The sequence below is a fragment of the Doryrhamphus excisus genome, linkage group LG16, assembly GCF_037039965.1.
Source record: "Doryrhamphus excisus strain RoL-2023G ecotype Guam linkage group LG16, RoL_Dexc_Guam_v1.1, whole genome shotgun sequence".
NCBI classification, from domain to species: Eukaryota; Metazoa; Chordata; class Actinopteri; order Syngnathiformes; family Syngnathidae; genus Doryrhamphus; species Doryrhamphus excisus.
The window spans coordinates 18074199-18093098 of NC_136372.1; the positions used below are offsets into that span (position 1 = coordinate 18074199).

The 18900-nt window shown below is 46.1% G+C and overlaps 3 protein-coding genes and 1 long non-coding RNA gene across 8 annotated transcripts; 3 read left to right on the forward strand and 1 right to left on the reverse strand.

Moving 5' to 3' along the window:
* Positions 1-809: 809 nt before the first annotated feature.
* tmem11 (transmembrane protein 11) lies at positions 810-2865 on the forward strand. The gene is made up of 2 exons (XM_058049447.2): positions 810-936; positions 1926-2865. Exons 1-2 carry the CDS (start codon positions 890-892, stop codon positions 2440-2442), a joined length of 564 nt encoding a protein of 187 aa, XP_057905430.1. The 5' UTR covers positions 810-889; the 3' UTR covers positions 2443-2865.
* Positions 2866-3809: 944 nt separating this feature from the next.
* Positions 3810-9051, forward strand: dhrs7b (dehydrogenase/reductase (SDR family) member 7B). Of its 3 annotated transcripts, none has more exons than XM_078797310.1 (7): positions 3810-3916; positions 4237-4422; positions 4515-4633; positions 4740-4953; positions 5028-5120; positions 5197-5349; positions 8890-9051. In XM_078797310.1, the coding sequence occupies exons 2-7, from the start codon at positions 4266-4268 to the stop codon at positions 8904-8906; spliced, it is 753 nt and encodes a 250-aa protein (XP_078653436.1). In that variant the 5' UTR covers positions 3810-3916; positions 4237-4265; the 3' UTR covers positions 8907-9051. The 3 variants fall into 3 exon arrangements, with proteins under 3 accessions (XP_078653436.1, XP_057904326.2, XP_057904328.2); XM_058048343.2 differs by lacking the exon at positions 8890-9051 and adding an exon at positions 6257-6897; XM_058048345.2 differs by lacking the exon at positions 8890-9051 and adding an exon at positions 6257-6897 and having other exon boundaries at positions 4743-4953.
* cramp1 (cramped chromatin regulator 1) lies at positions 7045-18623 on the reverse strand. 3 transcript variants are annotated; one of them, XM_058048341.2, is made up of 20 exons: positions 17281-17636; positions 16550-16899; positions 15581-15780; positions 15347-15500; positions 14626-14709; positions 14447-14495; positions 13557-13642; positions 12946-13069; positions 12304-12385; positions 11302-12189; positions 10907-11084; positions 10605-10780; positions 10454-10528; positions 10292-10373; positions 10076-10186; positions 9679-9806; positions 9382-9568; positions 9139-9306; positions 8876-9021; positions 7046-8352 (listed from the first exon to the last, which is right to left on the reverse strand). In XM_058048341.2, exons 1-20 carry the CDS (start codon positions 17328-17330, stop codon positions 8239-8241), a joined length of 3432 nt encoding a protein of 1143 aa, XP_057904324.2. In that variant the 5' UTR covers positions 17331-17636; the 3' UTR covers positions 7046-8238. The 3 variants fall into 3 exon arrangements, with proteins under 3 accessions (XP_078653435.1, XP_078653434.1, XP_057904324.2); XM_078797309.1 differs by lacking the exon at positions 17281-17636 and adding an exon at positions 18488-18623 and having other exon boundaries at positions 7045-8352; positions 9139-9568; XM_078797308.1 differs by having other exon boundaries at positions 7045-8352; positions 9139-9568; positions 17281-17654.
* On the forward strand, positions 9659-12658 carry LOC144901881 (uncharacterized). The gene is made up of 3 exons (XR_013630020.1): positions 9659-9841; positions 9966-11115; positions 12340-12658. It is a non-coding gene; the product is annotated as an uncharacterized LOC144901881 (long non-coding RNA).
* Positions 18624-18900: the final 277 nt, after the last annotated feature.

Here is an 18900-nt window from a genome sequence, read left to right on the forward strand (position 1 = left end):
ATGTTAAGGAGAAACCAACCTCAGGAAACTCCGCACACACACACACACTCTGGCAGGACCAATAGACTGCTCCAAATGCAGAAAACTACTAGTGACTAGGTGGCAAACACCTATTAATAGCAAGGCAATATTTCATTCCATTGTATGCGTTTGTGTGTGCACATGAAAGCTAAATTACCTAACATTCAAACGTTTTTCTTAACTACAGTATATCGGTGAAAAGTGTGTTGTTTTGTGCTTGACACTTTTATTGTCTGAATAAAGTAACCAAATACATTAATGGGAATACTGTCAGAGTATTATGCATGATATGTTGGTTTTTATTACATAGTGTACAAAATATAATAGGCTGTGCAATATACATTATTTGGGGAAAAATGTAAATTATATTAAATAGATGTTACAGTTTTTGTCAACCACATATACAAATGGCACTTTCTGGCAGCTGTTGTCACATCCTAAACGTGAAGAGTTGTTCCATGTTGGAGTCACATTACAACACAGCAACACAGACAGGACGCGAGGCTGAAACCTCGGTAAGTATCTTGCAGTATATACTGTATATTCTGTCAAAAAATGTAATACGATACCTATTTTTACGCGTCTCGCTGTTTATGTATATTGCTGTTTTGGTGGTGAATTATTACATGTTGGTTTAATTGTTATTTTCCCGCACATAGAGGACATTGAATGCGTCATATACTGTATGTATTTCTTCTGACCTCTCAGAACGTCAATGCAAAATACGTAACGTAGACGCGGTGTGATTCATTATGGGAATTGTAGTTTACATTCGCATTTACACTCGCCAAGTCTCCCTCATGAACTACATTACCCAGAAAGCCGTGTCCCGCCGTGCGTCAGTTGCCATCACGGTTGTATCTCCAACATGGCGTCGCTGGGAAGGAGGCGCGGTGTCCCAGTAAGCAGGGAGAGGTCAGTTACTCTTCATCTTGGCCGTAAAACGCAAATATTAAAGTGAAATCAAACCGTTTGTCGGTGTCACATCTGACCAGTTCTGGAAAATGCTCGTCTTTCAAGTAAAACGCGGAACGCTCGCCGGGCCAATGAGATTTTAATCAAATGCTTTGCTAACATTAGCATGCTAAGTTGCTAACGTGTCTAGCTAGCTTGTGTTAGCGAGGAAACAACCTATGGATTTATGTGATGTTTTGTTGAATTCTCATAAAAATTAACAACCGAAAAGTTAAGAAAAGTGTATGTGTGTTGTGGCGGGAATGACTATGTACTTACTATAGTTTTTATACAAAATTGTGTGTTTTTTCTTAAATACCCTACGGTCTTCCCCTAAAAGTGAAATGGATCCTAACTTAGCTGACTGGTCACATAACTTCCTCCCATGCAAGCCAGTTAGCCTCGCTTTGGCTCTCTATTTACTCGTAACACAACCTCAATTGATGTTTCTATGTTGCCTCACACAATTAGCAGGGCAAATTGTGCTTCATGTGCAACACTGTATAATGTAGGTGTTATTTTACAATCACTGTATTTATATTAACATATTTTACGCTAAGCAGCTGCCTTGATGCCCCCCTTAGTATAGACTAAATTACTCAGTTAGTCAGTAATTTGAGACTAATTCATTCATGTTCTTGCTCACAGTATGTGGGCACACTGTTGTTACAAAATACCTTGAACTTTTGTTGATAGCAAAAAAATGTAACTTGAAAATTATACATAACAAGGAATATTGTGTTCAATCTACATACTTTTAATTTAGCAAAACATACGTTCAAAAATAATAAAGTAATCTTTATTTCATCAGACAGCCTGTTTTATCAATCTAGGCTCATCAGAGAGCGTCTTGTAACCAACAATCCAAAGGTTTGAAAATATTGAATGGCGGTGTGTTGCTCCCTTTCCTTGCTCTCACTGTTCCCCTGCCTGCCGCTCCGTCTCCACAGGGGAGTGATGGCGGCGACAGACTGCTACATTGTTCATGAGATCTACAACGGGGAGAACGCTCAGGACCAGTTTGAGTACGAGCTGGAGCAAGCACTGGAGGCCCAGTATAAATACATTGTCATCGAGCCCACGCGCATCGGCGACGAGACGGCCCGGTGGATTACGGTGGGCAACTGCCTGCACAAGACGGCCGTGTTGTCGGGAGCCGCTTGCCTCCTGACGCCGCTTTCACTGCCTCCAGAATACTCGCGTTACGTGGCACTGCCCGCCGGCGCCCTCAGCGTGGCCTGCGCCGCCCTCTATGGGATTTCGTGGCAGTTTGACCCCTGCTGCAAGTACCAGGTGGAATACGACAGCCAAAAACTCTCGCGGCTGCCTCTGCACACGCTCACCTCCTCCACGCCTGTGGTCTTGGTACGCAGGGATGATGTCCACAGAAAGAGACTTCATAACACGATAGCACTGGCCGCGCTGGTATACTGCGCCAAGAAGATCTACGAACTCTACGCCGTATGAGTGCACTCTGAAGACGATTTAAAAACAACAACGCCTATCCACACCCTCGTGTAAGAAAAGTGGAAGGTCACAATCAGGCTCCACGCTTGTGGTGGGTGCTCCCATCTTGAACTTTGATCAGAGGGATATAGTTTAAAACTAGAAGGAAATTTTCTTTCTCCCCGTTACCATGTTTCCTTTACGTTTCAGTGACGACCACAGCACACGTTATCTTCGTAGTACCCCTGCGCCTCCCCGCGCCTCCTTCCCTACAGACTCCACTTGCATTCTTGGCACATGAGAAGTTAGTGTACAGGGTCCAGCACTGGTTCAGATGGACAGATGTGATTTGAGCTTTACCTTTTCCCTCGTCGTTTTACTGTAATCCCTGACTTGCTGATCAATATTCACCCTTTCATTAAACATTAGGATATTTGAAACTCACTTTTCTCTATACTTTACTTTTTTCGCCCCCAGCAAACACAATCATGCCAAGCCAGCGTCTTATTTTAGCTTTTGCCCCGCTTGTGTCGCTGTTACTTTACACAAGATTGCGGTTAACACCTTGTGTGACCATGGCCGTGTGGCTGAAGTCTCACATGAACACGCCAAATATTATATATATATATGTATGTTGCATTAACATATAAAACCCTGACATACATAAACACTGCTGTGTAATCCTGCAAATAATGATTACGCTGCAAAGTCTGTGCATGATCAAGGTGTCTTTTCAACTTCTTGTAAGAAACTACTACAGATGAAGCGCACAATGTTGGCACAATAGTACAAGGGTAGTATTCAACCACTTGCTTGGGCAACAGTGACAAATGAACTCTTGTTAAATGTGACACTTTGCACAGTTTTTATTCTAGTGTGCAGATCAAAAGACCCGTTGTGGCGACTCACAAATCAGGAAAAAGCCAAAAGAAACAAACAAAAAGGTCAATGTAATCAAATATTCCATTAGCACAAATTACAGCCTGATCTGATGAATATTCATTTTATATAGTATATTCATTTTATATGATGCTGTTTATATGTTGATCCTCACCTAATTATATTATTATTATTATATTATGAAAAATAATGGCTTGGAGGTCTGGAACAATTAACTCCCAAAACGTAGATGTATGTGTTTCTTCTTCTTTCTCTTTAGGCTTTTCCCTTCGGGGTCGCCACATCAAACCAACCGCCTCCATCCGACCCTGTCTTCCGCATCCGTTTCTCACAGCAGCTCCCCTCTTGTAAAACCTTATCTTATTTTTTCGGGAAATAAAACAAACGACTCGCGTTTATACAAAAGAAGTACTGCACGTAGATACAATGTAAACCGACAGTGGCATATTAGAACTACGACACCCATCAGGCTTTGCGGGAAGCAACCCGGAAGTATATTCCGTCTTCTCTGGGTGTCAAGAAGAAGGTGGCTGTCGCTTACCGTTGTGTATAAAACTAAACTGTGTCGTTTCAAGTGAGTCACGGTACAAAAAAGGTTGGTATATACATTTATAATAAAGTTTTAAGTTGTATTTTTCTCTGGCGGAGGTGGCTAACGTTAACATTACTCATGACTTGTAGTCGCTAGCAAAGACCATGCTAACCGTGCTGCTGTCTCTGTACAGTTTTACGTCCGGGTTGAAAATGTTCTCTATAGAGAAATATAGGCTTCATAAACTACTATGTCAACCTTTCATTTATTATTGCTAATACGGAAAATTGATAGATGGCTACAACACTTTAGTACATCACAGTATATCATATCAATCCTGGACACCATAACAACAGACCAATGTGATGGACCATTTGTGTTAGTAGGCCTCAGGCTCCAAACACACAAAGCCATGGAGCGTTTGACAGGAGGAGGAACCTTCCCAGCACTCATCTTAGCCAGCGTGGGGGTCTTACTTCTGTATCGCATACTCGGCCGACTCGGAGCGGGAGCTTCCCTACAGGACGCCGTGGTGGTCATCACGGGCGCCAGCTCTGGATTGGGCAAAGGTCAGCTTCCTGCTCATCGTCTCTTCTCCCCTTTGGCCGACACGAGATGCTCTTGTTGGCGATTGTTGACAATCGTCGTGTTGTTTTGGTAGAATGTGCACGCGTCTTCCACGGTGCGGGGGCGCGGCTGGTGCTGTGTGGTCGAGATGCCGCTCGACTGCAGCGGGTGGTTGAGGAGCTGACCGCGAGTACAACGGACAGGAAGCAGCAGGTATTTATACACAGAGTATCCCGCTCACATTTCAGAAACCATTTTAGCGTATTCCCTCAAAATGGAGGAAGAGATTCCTGAGAGATTCCGGTTTGTGCTGAACCAGCAGACGTACACTCCCAGGACCGTTATCTTCGACCTGTCCGACACGGAGTCCCTGGACAGAGCTGCTGAGGACATCTTGAATTGTTACGGACAAGTGGATGTTCTCATCAATAATGCCGGAATCAGTTACCGTGGCAACATACTGGACACTCACCTGTCAGTTCAAAGGGACGTGATGCAAACAAATTACTTCGGGCCTGTGGCTCTTACTCAAGGTCAGTGACTGTGGAGCTTTGCGTGGAGTCATGTGACCTGTGCTCCAGATGTAAATAAACGTGTCTTTCTCCAGCTCTCCTGCCCTCCATGGTTCGCAGGCGCTGCGGCCATATTGTGGTCATCAGCAGCGTTCAGGGCAAGATCGCCATTCCTTACCGATCAGCCTGTAAGCTTTCTTTTATTCTGTTATGTCTTTGGAAGTCAAGTAACACGTCGCTCGTCTTTATATCCTCCGCTGTCAGACGCCGCCTCCAAACACGCCACCCAGGCCTACTTTGATTGCTTACGGGCTGAGGTGGAGCGCTACGGGATTCCGGTGACCGTCATTAGTCCGGGATACATCAGGACCAATCTGTCCGTCAACGCCGTCACAGGAGACGGCTCCAAGTACGGCGGTAAGACTGCAGAATATTACAAACATCTTGATACCAATCGCATTATAAAAAAAGAGTCACAAATATGAGCACCGTTTTACTTACTAGTATATTTTCTCAAAATGAAACTAATGCTTTAGATGAGTCAGTGTACAGCTTGTATATCAGTGTAGATTTAATATTCACTGAAAAAGCCAACAATACATGGAAGTACAGCAATTGAGCATTCACAGGCCCGGCCAATTTGTGGATTTTTGTTTAAAAAAATATCTGAAAATAGGAATAGGATGTCTGTGCCCCCCCCCCCCCCCAACACACACACACACACACACAAATAAAACACTTCATTCAACGTAGGTGGATAATGTTTATATATTTATATTTATGTGTGTTCGTGCAAGTAAAATGTACAGCAGACACGTACCACTCATGTTTTATGTTCCTTATGCTTTATCACTTTGGCGTATTGGCGGTCCTTGAACACACCGTAGTTATGCTTGGTTACGGAAGCGCCGGTTTTGACCGTCAGTCCGGTCTCACAACCTGCATAGAGATGAACGCAAGTTCATAACTGATTGTAAGTCAAGCAGAGAGGCTTTGTTGAACCTGCTAGCCTCCGGTGCTAGCCTAGCGCTAGCTTGACAACAAGGCGAAAGGTCACACCGTGACTCACATTCCATCTGTTTGTCCACCAACTCACATTATCATTGTGAGTGAACAATGGCAACTGAAGTGAGAAGGGGAATGTTTTGGTGCTGAAGCCACTCTAATAATCACAACAGTTGCTTTTATCGCAAATGTTGATCACAAATTAAGGATAATTGGCCACGGAAGCCACCAGAAGCTACGATGACTCGTTTCCCACGTAGAATTCCATCCGAATGACGCGAGAGGATGTCTGACGGTCCTTTCTTGTGGCTGCTTTCAGTTGTGGACACGACCACGGCAACGGGTCGGGATCCCAGGGACGTGGCTCACGCAGTTCTGAAAGCGGTGCGTCGGAAGAGTAAAGACGTTGTTTTGGCAGGACCTTTGCCCACCTTGGCCGTCTACCTCCGCACGCTGTGGCCCGCCCTCTTCTTTAAACTCATGTCCTCTCGTGCTCGCAAGGAGCAAAAGCCCAAAAGTACTTAAGGCATTTTTCAATGCATTTTTCAATGCTGACATGGAAAGTCTGACAGCCGCTATGCTACATTCAAGGACCGCCAAACAAAATGTGTAATAGCAACACTTGACACTTTAAAACTAGTCTTTTTAATAGAAGAACATTTCAATAGAACTGTTGCTGTTATGACCAGTTATTTGTTGCGTTCAAAGACACCACGTAATTTTAAGTTGAATGGACGATGTGTGTGTGTATATTCTAGGATTTCGGAGGACACTTAAATGCAGCAAAGTGTACTTCCGCGTTTAGAGTTACGGATTGATATGAATATCAATCAAGCGTAATAAAGATGCTGTCATGTTCGGAGCATCCTTGAATGCACCTCCCTGTCGCGTAGTAATAATGAGTAATTGTTGGACGGATTAGAGACGCCTTTGTTAGGAGATACAAGTATGGTTTCGGAATGGTACGTATTTACCACTTATTACTGACTTGGGGGCGAATGACATGTTTTCTATGGACAAAACTAATATTCTTTGACCGAAAACCGGCTGTAACCGGTTTCTAACTCAGTTAACGAAAGTGCTTTGGTGAAATCAAAATAAACCCAATACCAAATGAGCTTTTTATAGTCAACTTTATGCACACAATAAAAACACCTTTTTTTACCAACTCAAATTTGAAACAGGTTGATCCATTTTTACATATTGTTTTAAGTTAAAGAACCACTTTGCTTTAATGTTTCGCAATAAATATTCCAAATAACAATTTTTACATTATTTTACAAAAGCACAGCCAATAGTGGAATTACGGTTTATACATTTGTACAAATACCCCCCTAAAAAAAGACCTTCAGTTAGATTTTTAAACATAGCATGGAACCGTTTCAGAAGCCCAATTTCCCCCCCCCCCAAACCCCCCTTTAAAAATCCTGTCCACAAAAGGAGGGATGTTGCTTTGAGATGGACGTCTTGCTGTGACCGTGGACGTGCAGGGAATGACAGAGCATTGACATCACCGCCCTATAACTCTAGTGACTTTGGCACAAGCGTTAACTTCCATAATCAGTCCACTGAACACAAACGCTTGAAAGTTAATGTGGCGTTGAAAGGCTGACTTTAGTGGAGATTCAATCAAGTGTCGAGAGACCGGAAGCACCTAAGACTTCATGTCCTTGCTTCAATGCAAGCATGAAGCTAACCAGAATATTTTCACAGATTCACGCCGATTTCAGCACCAAATTGAAATGTACTCACTGAAATCTTCTGAAAGCTTCCACTGAAAGCTTCTCTTTGCGATAAACAAAACGAATGCAGGCAGCAAATGTCCGTGCAACCGATAAAAGCAGAATTGCTGGAGATGAAATGTGTGTGAAATGCAAAGTGACGTCTGATGAGATTTTAGGGATAAGCATCTCTTTATCAACGCGGTGCCACCTTTTCTCACCAGATGGAATCTCGACTGCACATCTTGGTGGATTTGCACATTTTCAGGGGACAAATGTAGACGACAGACACACTTCAAAAGCAGGAAAAGACTGTTCAGATATGGCAAAAGCATTTTCCTGTACACGAGGTTGCATTTAGAAAGTTCTTAAAGGGCATTTCACCTCAGCGAGATGTTTTTGTCTTTGAACAATGCGGCTCCAATCAAAAAAAAAATTATTGCACTTAAAGAAAAAGGGCAGAGATGGCTTTAGGTACTGGTCCGGTTCCCACCAGTCCTCTTTCCTCTTAGGTAGCACGGAGCCTCCGCTCACTTCTTTCCTCCAGATGGCTTTGGGTCAGTGGGGTCGCTCCGTCTCCTCAGGGCGGCGGAATGGAGGGCTCGGCCACGGCCAGCTCCTGAGCCAGGTCATTGAAGCGAGCGATGTAGTCCACGCTGCTCTCGCTCATCATGCAGGCAAGCTGAGAGTCCATCTGCAGGGGCAACACAACCGCTTTGACAGAGCACAATGCAGCCTGACGACAAACAATGCACAAATAATAATAATACTGTACTGATAATTAGCCATCATTATTTTGTATGTAGCAATAATCCCTCACCACTCTGCGCTTGGAATTTCTCCACTGGTCGCTAGGTGTCAGTAATTTTACATTGCTGAGACAATTGTCACCACAGGAAGTACTGTACAGAAACCACTGTCTTATTTTCTCTTATTATAATAACATTAATACATTTTATCTGTTGGCACCTTTCACACACAAATAGAACATAATACAATACAATGTAAAATACAAGTAAAACGAAGGTTTTGAGTTGTGATTTGAAGGTGTCGTGTTGGGTAATGGAGTGTAAAGGTGACTATAGGGGTGTTATCTACTGTAGAAAATGTCATTAAATAGAAATGGAAAGTGTGCGACTGCACTGTAAGACGTTTGAAAGGATTTCATTTGTGTGTTCTCCCTGTGACAGCCGGACAAATCAACAGGCTAAACGTACCTCTGCCACATCAGGAAGCCCGCGGGACTGAAAGGAATCGTGGGAGTTGCAGTCCAAGAGGCTGGGACCGAGCAAGGCTGTGCCACTGGAGGGGCCGGAGGGCGTCAGGGTGCTCCGCCTGCCCTTATCAGGAGACACCATGCTGGCTGGAAAGAAACGACACCAGGAGACGTCACCACTGGGTCCGTGTTCATGAACAATGATGATAGACGGCTGCTTCTTCTGTTTGTTTTTATCTGCTCTTTAGAAGAGAAGGTGCTCACAGAGAAGGCATCCCAGCGTGGAGTCAGTGGAGTCACTGGGGTACCACTGGGGGTCGTGGCTGGGCGAAGGGATCCAGCCTCGGGACGGGCTGACTGACGGGGACGAGGCCAACAGTTTGGAGCCGTCGCTGTTGCTCAGTTTGGCCGGAGAGAGCGCCGCGTCCTCGCCTGCAACGCAACCGCCATCAGATGACTGACACCGTCGACTCCTTAGTTTTATTGGGCGTCTTCTTGCTGGCGTACCGTAATGAGCAGAATTGATGGCGAGCTCGATGATGGAGTCGCTGATGTGCGTCTGGTTCTCTCCAGGGGTCAGAGTCTCCTCAGGGGGGCCGGGGAGAGAGATGTCCAGGAGCGATGCGACGCTGGGCGGAGCCAGGAGAGAGTCTCCGCCCTCCGCCATGCCAGGAGACGGCGGCGGCAGACCGTTCTGTGGAAGCAGCATCACACCGCCTTTCACTGAGGTGACCTATCTCGTTGCCACGCTTCATATTTAACACCCACTAAATGACAACAACGTCCCGTGGCGGCGTCCCTCACCTCTGACAGGTTGTGCTGGAGGAGCGGGGGGTCGGGTGCGGAGGGGAGCATGGGTCCGGGAGGTGCTGGCTCCCGGCAAGGACTTCCAGGGATGATGCCTGCCGTCTTAGCTGCAAGGTCGATAGCGCCTGGAATCACATGGATCACGCTACATATGATAACGGTATGAATATTTCATGTAATTATTACTACGGTTTTCAGTATTACCAAAATATTGGTTCAGTACCTAAACACGGTACACGGAAACTACATTTTATCCCGTTTGGCTGTCATTGGACATGTTTTAGATCTGTTGTGCTTCCCAAATAAAGTGGACTGAACTGGACTGGCACCAGTGTTTGTCTACCCCCCCACGCCTTCCCCCCCACAACACATCAGCTGAGAAGACTGAACATACTGGAGAGTTGGTTGGTCACGGCAGAGCAGGAAGCTGCTGGAGAAGCTTTAGATGGCAGAGGGCGGGACGTAGGAGTCAGCCGCGTCTGGATTGGCCGGAAAGACCCGGTTCCTGAGGCAAGAGACATGAGGAGAATTAGCATCCTGGTCAACCGTGACCCAGTCCGTGTAAGGATACAACCAGCCATGATGTCCCGTGACCTCCTGGAGTTCGTACCTGTGGCAGAGGAGTTGGAGAGGATGGAGAAGGAGCAGACGTGCTGAGGAGTGTCTCCTGTGGTTCTCGGTAGAAGAGTTCGCTGTAGGCCAAAAGTGCAGAACGTTGTTATTGGAGGTGCTGAGCGGTAGCGACGTGGAGAGAGAGTGCTCAGAAACTCACCTGGACAACAAGCGGCTTCCGGAGTTGTCTGTTTCGAGGTTTTCTTGGTCTTGAAAGGAAAAGATCTGACTGCATCTACGAAGATAAAAAAAAAAAGCAGAATCCCGGTCAGTAAGACGGCATGAGGCTTTCTAACACGTACGCTTCTTACGCTGATGGAGTCGAGCTGCTGCCTCAAGGCCAGCTCAGCCTCCTTGTTGGGCGAGAACATTCGGCTGTGGCGGGAACTATTGGGAGGGAGTGTGGTGGGTACTGCAAAGACGTTGCCTTCGGCGTCGCTGGCTGCTGCCGACGAGCCCAGCAGGGAGCGAGGAAGGTTACGTGCACCTGCAGAAGAAGGTGGACCATCTCATCAGCCATTTCATTGTCAGTCATTGCTATAGTGCACCCCAAACGTCTTCTGCGGCATTGTATTAAGATGGTGCGAGCGGTCATCACAACGTTTGCAGGTACCTGAGGCACCAGCATTGGTCTGGTGTAGCCGGCCCCCTCGGACAGACGCCTGCTGCCGGCCACAGCCGGGGCTGCGGACGCCCGCTGCGGGACCTTTTGACGGAGGTGTGAGGGCCTGGTTTTGCTCCTCCTGAGGAGTCTTGAGCGGAGATGTGGCTGTGGAGCAAAGCTCTGGAGCCTGGAGGAGATACAGCAAGAAGACATTTGAGGTAGGCTTTTACACAATCAACAAACTAATTATTAATCAGAGATATAGATATGAGGTATGGACTCACTGGCCACAATATTAAATATGGCCACATGATTAAATGGCATCAAAACATTGCATCAAGCCACCCCCACCTTCTAGCATTGGTGCTCATTAGATTGTGATGTCATAACGATGTAATGCCTACCAGAGGTTTGGGGTTGATCTCGGTGGTGACCAGTCTCAGCAGACAGCGTAAAACCCGTTGTTTTCTATGCCGCGTCGACGGCGAGGGCGCCTGCGCGACGGACTGCCACTCGTACTCCAGCTGCAGCTTGCCGGGCTTCCCGAACATCAGGTACAGCTCTGCCAGCGTGACGTTCTCGGCGTCACGGGCGTTCCAGCCATCCTCCCTGATCTGCTCGACAGTTCGCTCTTTGGCTGCGTGAGCCGAGCCCTGTGGGGCGCCGTCCTCTGGGCCGCTCATGGGAAGCTTGGCTGGTGGGGTCTGGCTGGTGTCCGGGGAGGAGGAAGCGATGCTCTGCTCTTCCCTGCATTGCTCCACTGAGCTCTCTGCGACGCCACAAAACCCGTCAGTGGTTTTGGTGCCTGCTGGGCCAGCGCTGGCCTCCACCCCAGCAGTGCAGGTCTTGTTCCCCTCTACAAGTCCAGACTCAGTTGCCTCCTCTCTGGGAATCGCCGCTTGCTGGGGAGGTGAAAGAGATGAAGGCTTTTTGTCCTCGGGTAACGTCTCAAAGCCGGGGGGCTCAGTTTGACGGGAGTCACTCTGCGGGGTCACCGAGGCAGTGGAAGCCGTGTTTCCGCGTGCAGATTTGGTGCCGGTCCGTAGTGGCGGACCTGTGTGAATGCCCAGGATCTGAGCGGCGGGCAGCTCCTTGGCGTTGGGCCGCGTCTTGCCGCTTTCTTGCCAGTGTACCGTGCAAGAGGCCTTGGAGTGAACCACACGGGCGACCCCGGGGAGGGTGGTCAGGGTGCTGCTCTCGGCCGGGAACAGAAAGAGCTCCTCTGGAGGGGATTTGTTGGGAGAGGCGGCCTGGGCCTCCTCCAAGGCCTCCCTTTCAATCAGACTCTTCATCTGGAACAGCAGAGTTAAGGAAACGTCCACGGCTGCTGGAGATGAATGAATGAATGAATGCAAATGCTAGAGCAGTACAGGCGTTCCACAACAAAGTCACGTGTGGAAGGATACGATTCTCTGGTCATTGTAGGCCCACTTCTGTTTCAGGTACTCGATGAGGCTGGAAACCTTCCTGTGAAGTTCCACCACCATCCTAGAATAGACGGGCAGCATATCGGATTAGTTCAAAATATACTTAATGTCTCATGATGTATCGATAATAATACAATACCTGTACAAAAATACAACCTTTTTGTATCAATTGCATGAGGTAGTTCTCAACGACTGAATGAATGGAAAGTAAATAACATCATTATTTTTCTAATCTTAATGGCTGCATGTTTTCCTCCAAATCCAGCCCCCACCATTGAGACGGAAAGACCAGCGTATAGAATGTTAATTATGGGTGCCACCAGATTTTGCCGGATCTCGTGTGGACTAGGCCTAGGACCATGCTAAATTCATTAATCATACGTGAATTGAAAATGAACTTGATAATTTTGCCAGCCTCAATTTATCGCCATGTTTTCTTCATCTCTTGCCTCCAAACAGGCAGAAAAAAGTTTCGGTATCATGGCGGCTCACCCTCCATTTTCTATACAAAATTACTAATTATCCTCCGCGCTCTGTCTTGTCCAAACACAGATTGCACAACGGAGTATGGAGCACGGTTTCCTCGTGTGGGTACGCCATTAGTTAGCTGGGGTTCCTGACCTGAGGCGAGGGTTGTGTGCTAGACTCTGAACACGGGCCCAGGAATAGTTGCTGCGCGGCTGAAGCTCGACCGCCACCTTCAGTGGTAAACGCACCGGCTTCTGGTCCTCCTCGTCACTCACTCCTGCATGGAGGAAAAAACAAAGCCCAAGAGTTCAGAGAGAGGCTCTGCCAAGGTTCACTTGGAAGGCAAAGACAAGGCAATTTTTAGAAGCGAGTTCAAGGGATTTCATGACAGTGATGGCACATAAAATGACGTGTGATGAAGCGTTGGATTGGCGCTTTTTGGAGCACACCTACCAAATATGTCCAGATGAATAGACAGCAAAGGATTTGAACCACCAACCAACTCCTACACTGACTCGGTGAGAAATGATGGATGTGAAACCTTCTGGCATCCTTTCACCTCCATCGGTGCCGTCGATCACGTGACCGTTCATCAGAACAATCCCCTCCATCATCTCCCTCCTGCGCCGCCTCCTCTTTATGCTGCGTTACCATGGTAACACCAAATGGCCCCCTCAATGCCATTGTTTTTGCTTTAAAAAATCTGGCCAAACTAAATCCTATGTTTTGCTTTTTCAGCCGTGCGTGGACGTCTGTGCTCTCACCATCTGGGTCACAAAGTTTCTTCAGCGCACGGCACATGGGTGCTTTAATTCGCAGGTTCCTCCCTTTGGAGCGCACGGTGGTGGCCCTGGTACGAGACACAGAACACAGTCAATTTACAGTTTGGTGATCCTCACTGACCTGCATCCCGCATTCCCATACATCCGTGTATCGATTTATTCATACGAATATAGATGGACCGCCACAAATAGATTGGGCGCTACTAGTTCGCCCTCACTCTGACCGTGGCTTGTTGTTCTAGCGTAGCGAGTTGTAGCGAGTACAGTTTTTTACTGTTTTTGTAAAATATACTGTCATAAATGTAGCATGCTTTTCACGGTTGAATACGGCTTATTATTAGTCAGAAAATTAGCATTTTAAAGCAAACTTTATGTAGCTTTTGTCATTAGCATTAGCATTTCCAAGCATAAAGACATAAATGAACTAAAATACAAATAAGGCATTCAGTTGCGATGATATGCAGTATTCTACACTGGCCACTAGGTGTCAGTAATGTTACTGTGATGTTCAATTAGACACACAAGCACTTATTGTATCTACTATATTGGGGAATATGAGTGTAAAATGGTGTTATTTCATGTCTAGAGGGCTCTAATCATTTTAAAACCTGTATTTGGAAGGCGGGAAAACAGGTTTTCTATGCGAACTACAAAAATATTCTGCTTATAATTAAGTAATACTACTTTGCGGAAATACACTTGTCACAGATTACTGAGACCCCTCTGGATTGTCTTTCAAAAACTCAACGGGCAACTTTTTTGATCTTGTTGGTTACAAATACCAACACTTTGAATGCGACCCAAATAACGTATAACATTTAACAATAACATTTGTGTTGTATTTTGTTGTGAGTTACTTCCCAAAAACTTACCCTTGCTGAATGAGTTCGTTCAGCTTTGTCACATTCTTGTCGTCCATGACTGGAAGACAAAAAGCCGAGCCAAAAGCATTGTTTACAACAGTGTCCTGAAGAAGACCTTGTCCCGTACGTGCCGTGCTCAGTTGCATCACTCATGCAACTGAGCGTTTAAGGAAATGTGCAAAACTTACGCCCTCCAACTTTTTTGCGTAGCTCCGCATAGCAGATGAGGCCGTACAGCTCCTGGGAGGATTTTTTCAGCACTCGGGTGTACACTGAGGGCGAGAGGATGACAAGCGTCACCAAACAGCTGCTACGAATGACGCACGAGGTACGTGTCAAGGCTCTTTTTTTTTTTTTTGCAAGAGCAGCTAAGGAGTGTTGTCTTGAAATATTCATGAACATAACACTTTGTAAACACCAATTGTTGAAGACCGCATCGACATCAAAACATCAAGCAAATAATCACACACGAATGCTGTGTCCACATACGCACAGGTACTCGTGAAATTGAGTATTTTCGCCATGCTATGGGTAAAAAAAAGTTGTTTAAATGTGAAAAATATATTCCTTTTTATTTTGGAAAAAGGCTAAGAAAACATTGATTCAGATTTAAACACCAAGCTTTGTCTCTAAATTTAGCCTTTTCAAACGACATTATGCCTTTTTGCTGTTTTTTGATGCATTTTGAATCCAATGTGGCGTCATTTTGGACACCCCTGGATTTTTTTTCTGGAGGTGCACACCACTCCACCTATAGAGACTGAACTCCAAACTGAAAGTGGAGACAAGGTGCATAACTGGACATCAGCAACGAGCGTATTCAGCATACAAAACGTGTAAATGTTGACTAAAGAAAACGCTGAATGAGACGTTCAATTCATACTCCGCCGGTTTGGTCCGCCAACTTACCATTGGCAAAGTCGATGTGCTTGGAGATCTTGTGCCAGGTGCGGTAGTAGAAGTGGCGGACTTGTTCCTTGTTCTTCACCATGTTAGCCGGCTTTCCTCTTTTCTTGTACTTCATTGCAATGTTGTTCTGGATAGCCTCAAAGTCCTTGCCATGCTAGGGGAGTAGAATAGAAGAATGAGGACCGTACAAATGTTAGACCGTTACGTGCCGTCGCTTTCGGTTCCAGCCGCCACCTCGTAGAGCCCCTCAAAGAAGCTGTTTTTGTCCTCTGCGCTCCAAGACTCCCACTGTCGACGGGCCCTCTTCTGGTTACCGGCTTGCTCCTCCTTCTCCACAGCCCCTTGGCCCTTGGCAGTCTTGGAGACGCCCGTAGAGCCGGCCACGGTTCCAGGCTGTCCCACCGCCCCCTGGGAGGAGGAACCGTTCTCTGTTCCTGTGATGCACACACACAAAAAAGTGAATTTTTGCAGTTAAACCCATGCAACCTGCAGAGCTTCTCCAACTGGAGTTTAGTTTTAGTTCTGGCAGGGAAACAAGAAAAGCAAAGCGGCCCCGGCGCACAGGTCCAAAACCAACACCGAGTGGGCTTGAATGGCCAAATTTACCCGAGCACAGAGCACAATGGCGCCAGAAGGCATCAAAACAAACACAGAGGGAGTTGCTCGCTATGTGGCCGCATGCGCGGGGGCCTCGGACACTAACCTAGATCATCTCTCCAAATAGATGAACCCCCGATATAGCAGCACTTGCATCACACTGGCTGGTCTTTTTTTATTATAATATTTAGCTTGCTTAACTTGGGTGCATGATCAAAATATTAGCGTGCATACTGCGACCACAAAAATAAACATATAGCTACATGACAGCCTTTAGGATAGCATCGATAATCCCGGGTCAGATGTACATTTTTCACAACGCTGCTGTTTTTGTAAACATTATGAAGAGATTGAAACACCATTAATATGGGATGTATAATATACAATTGCTGACTGCAATCCTGCAAAGGCATCATTTAGTGACAATATTCATTCCCCCCAACCACCAACCAAGCAGCATGCTGAAACTAGTGAGGTGACAATGCAACTTTTGTGTCAATGACTTTCCAAACACGGTGCTCCACGTCCACAACCAGCGAAAGTGGACGGAATCGACGAGCGATAAACACTTGATCCCACTTTAGCCTCACTCCCACTTGACGGTACCTTTTGATTTGGCCCCGCCATGGCCGTTGACGGCCGAGCCGATGGAATCCTTCCGGATCCTTTTGCTCGGAGGTCGAACGCTGGATCGGAGAAAATGGTGCTGGTCGTGACAAGGGGCGCCGGGCTCCGCTAACGTCTGGGGTCGCTGGGTCGAACCCGGTCCGGGTCGAGCCGAACCGGGGCTGAGAGCCGAGGCTGCCGGATTAAGAACCTCCACTCGGTCGTCTCCCTTTGTACTGCGCTCCTCGCTCGCCTGCTCTCCGCTCTCCTCCTCGTCGCAACCGTCGGCTTTTCTGGACGGATTCCTCCTCCCATCGACACCGATCCCCTCCCTGGAGCCCGGTGTCATGCTGCCGGAACACATGGAGTCCGAAAAGAGACAAGGGGAGCAAAGAGATGAGCAAAATTAACTTCTAAACACGACGTTCGCTGGTCTCTCAACATGGCCGCCGCTGTTTGTTTCAAATCCCCTCTCCAGTCCCGACAAAACAACACCAAAAATACCCATTTACCGGCTTCAAATCAATTAAACTCAAGCAGCCAGATATTCCAGGGCTTGCCTGTGGTGTTTACTAGCTGTCCAAGCCTTCCAATTCGCCAATTTTGAGCTCGAATATCAACAAAATTCAAATGCGAGCGCTTTTTAGTTTAGCGCCCTGCAGAAACGACAACGAGAACCCGTCGGTGGATTCAAGCTCTAATTAAAGTGTTTCTTTCCCACGCAATTTTACCCATTTTCGTGCTCTTCGGAAGTGGACGACGTCTTCTTTCTCTTCACCATGGGTCCGACCGGTTCTGTTGGCAATAACTGTTCAACTGGGGCATAATAAATCCACCACGATCCCTTCGCTTTCTGCCCCGTCCTTCTTCCAGCTTCGACTGAGGCGAACTCTGCGCAGTTCAACTGTTGTCTATCGGCAACATTTGCTCCATGTTTTTTACCATACAACTCGTCGAACTTTTCAAACTAACCACCACGACATCGTATTCGCCCCCATGACATCAATAATATCCGCACTTGCAGCGTCACTTGGGCTATTCGGGGATAATATACGAAAGATGACAATAAACCTTTTAGTGCACTGTCACTACGTCACCAGCTCCTTGAAGACTGCAAATCACATTTATTTCATATACATTCTGGACTTGTTGGTAATACCGTTACAAACGTGTACTGTTGACATACATGTTTTAATAATACCATGCCAATATCAAACAAATCACGTTTTGTGTAAACAGCAATGCCTGATGTACTAACAACTTCAAAGCAATGTGTTACAATGTAATCATGGTGCATTTTTAAACCACAGTTGTCATTCACTTATTATTTTTATGTCTTTTAATGATGTTAAGTGGAGGCTTGGCAAGGCCATTAAAATGTAACTAAGGAAAATGGCTTGAGGTGAGATTAGGTCTGAAGAGGACACAAACTAGCATCCTTTTAGTATTACAGCCTTTAAACTCCTCTTCTGTCTTTTTAAGGGTAACTGAATTATCATTGGCATTGTTGTCAAGCTCGTAAGAACCTACTACGAAAGACAGATGAATGAAAGTTGACTATGCAGCCTCCATTTTACAACTCATACAACAACTTTACAACTCTTGCAAGTGAAATTATCATCACTGTATATCAACTTTATGTCCAAATGCGGTGCTTTTGCAACTTTATTCTGTGTTAAATCCGGCACTCTCACTTTAACGTATGCAAAGTCTTAATAATTAATACACACTTTTACTGATCGTTGTAATAATTAACCTTAGAAGAAGCACATAAGAGTCCATTCATAACGCGAGTCCTAGCATACTGGCTAACATTGCTAACTGGCGCTATCATTGAGTATTTCCAGTCACGGCACCACTTTCTCAGCTTGTGTATACGGATGTCTTGAAGAAAAAACATTTAGTCGTTCAAAACAATAGTAACAACGGGGGAATTACCTTAGAAAGCCCAGTTTCGGCGTTTTCAGTCAATATCCAAGCTAGCATTACAAGCTATCAGCGGCCCTCCGACTGGTACATATGACAGTTCATGTGGCTCAACTCCCTCCACGCGCCTTGGCACGCCCACTACAACTCAAAAACAAATCCCGTGATTGGGTGGAAATACAGAAGGGTGGGGGTTAATATTTGATTGACAGAATATCATGCCAATTGGTAATGAGCAAAAACAAGCAAAGAACCAATCGTATTTGTTTTCCTGATGGGTATTTAAAAGGCTATATATGTTTCTCAAAGTACGCTGGCTAACAGTTGCAGGTTTTAAAAATACAGTTACTTGTCAATTTACCAGGACACACCACGTTGTGTAACGCTAACGGATATATTTGCAGCAACGTCGAAGCGTCCCGCCT

What these genes read in the sequence shown, in the direction of transcription:
- tmem11 (XM_058049447.2), top strand. Translation starts at nt 890, where the DNA reads ATGGCGTCGCTGGGAAGGAGGCGCGGTGTCCCAGTAAGCAGGGAGAG. An exon ending in GTCCCAGTAAGCAGGGAGAG is followed by an intron (nt 937 to 1,925) that starts GTCAGTTACTCT and finishes CCGTCTCCACAG; the next exon opens with GGGAGTGATGGCGGCGACAG.
- dhrs7b (XM_058048343.2), top strand. Translation starts at nt 4,266, where the DNA reads ATGGAGCGTTTGACAGGAGGAGGAACCTTCCCAGCACTCATCTTAGCC. An exon ending in CAACGGACAGGAAGCAGCAG is followed by an intron (nt 4,634 to 4,739) that starts GTATTTATACAC and finishes GTGCTGAACCAG; the next exon opens with CAGACGTACACTCCCAGGAC. An exon ending in CATTCCTTACCGATCAGCCT is followed by an intron (nt 5,121 to 5,196) that starts GTAAGCTTTCTT and finishes CTCCGCTGTCAG; the next exon opens with ACGCCGCCTCCAAACACGCC.
- cramp1 (XM_078797308.1), bottom strand. Translation starts at nt 17,330, where the DNA reads ATGGTGAAGAGAAAGAAGACGTCGTCCACTTCCGAAGAGCACGAAAAT. An exon ending in GCACACAACCCTCGCCTCAG is followed by an intron (nt 12,386 to 12,945) that starts GTCAGGAACCCC and finishes CGTCTATTCTAG; the next exon opens with GATGGTGGTGGAACTTCACA. An exon ending in CACGCTGGGATGCCTTCTCT is followed by an intron (nt 9,022 to 9,138) that starts GTGAGCACCTTC and finishes GTTTCTTTCCAG; the next exon opens with CCAGCATGGTGTCTCCTGAT.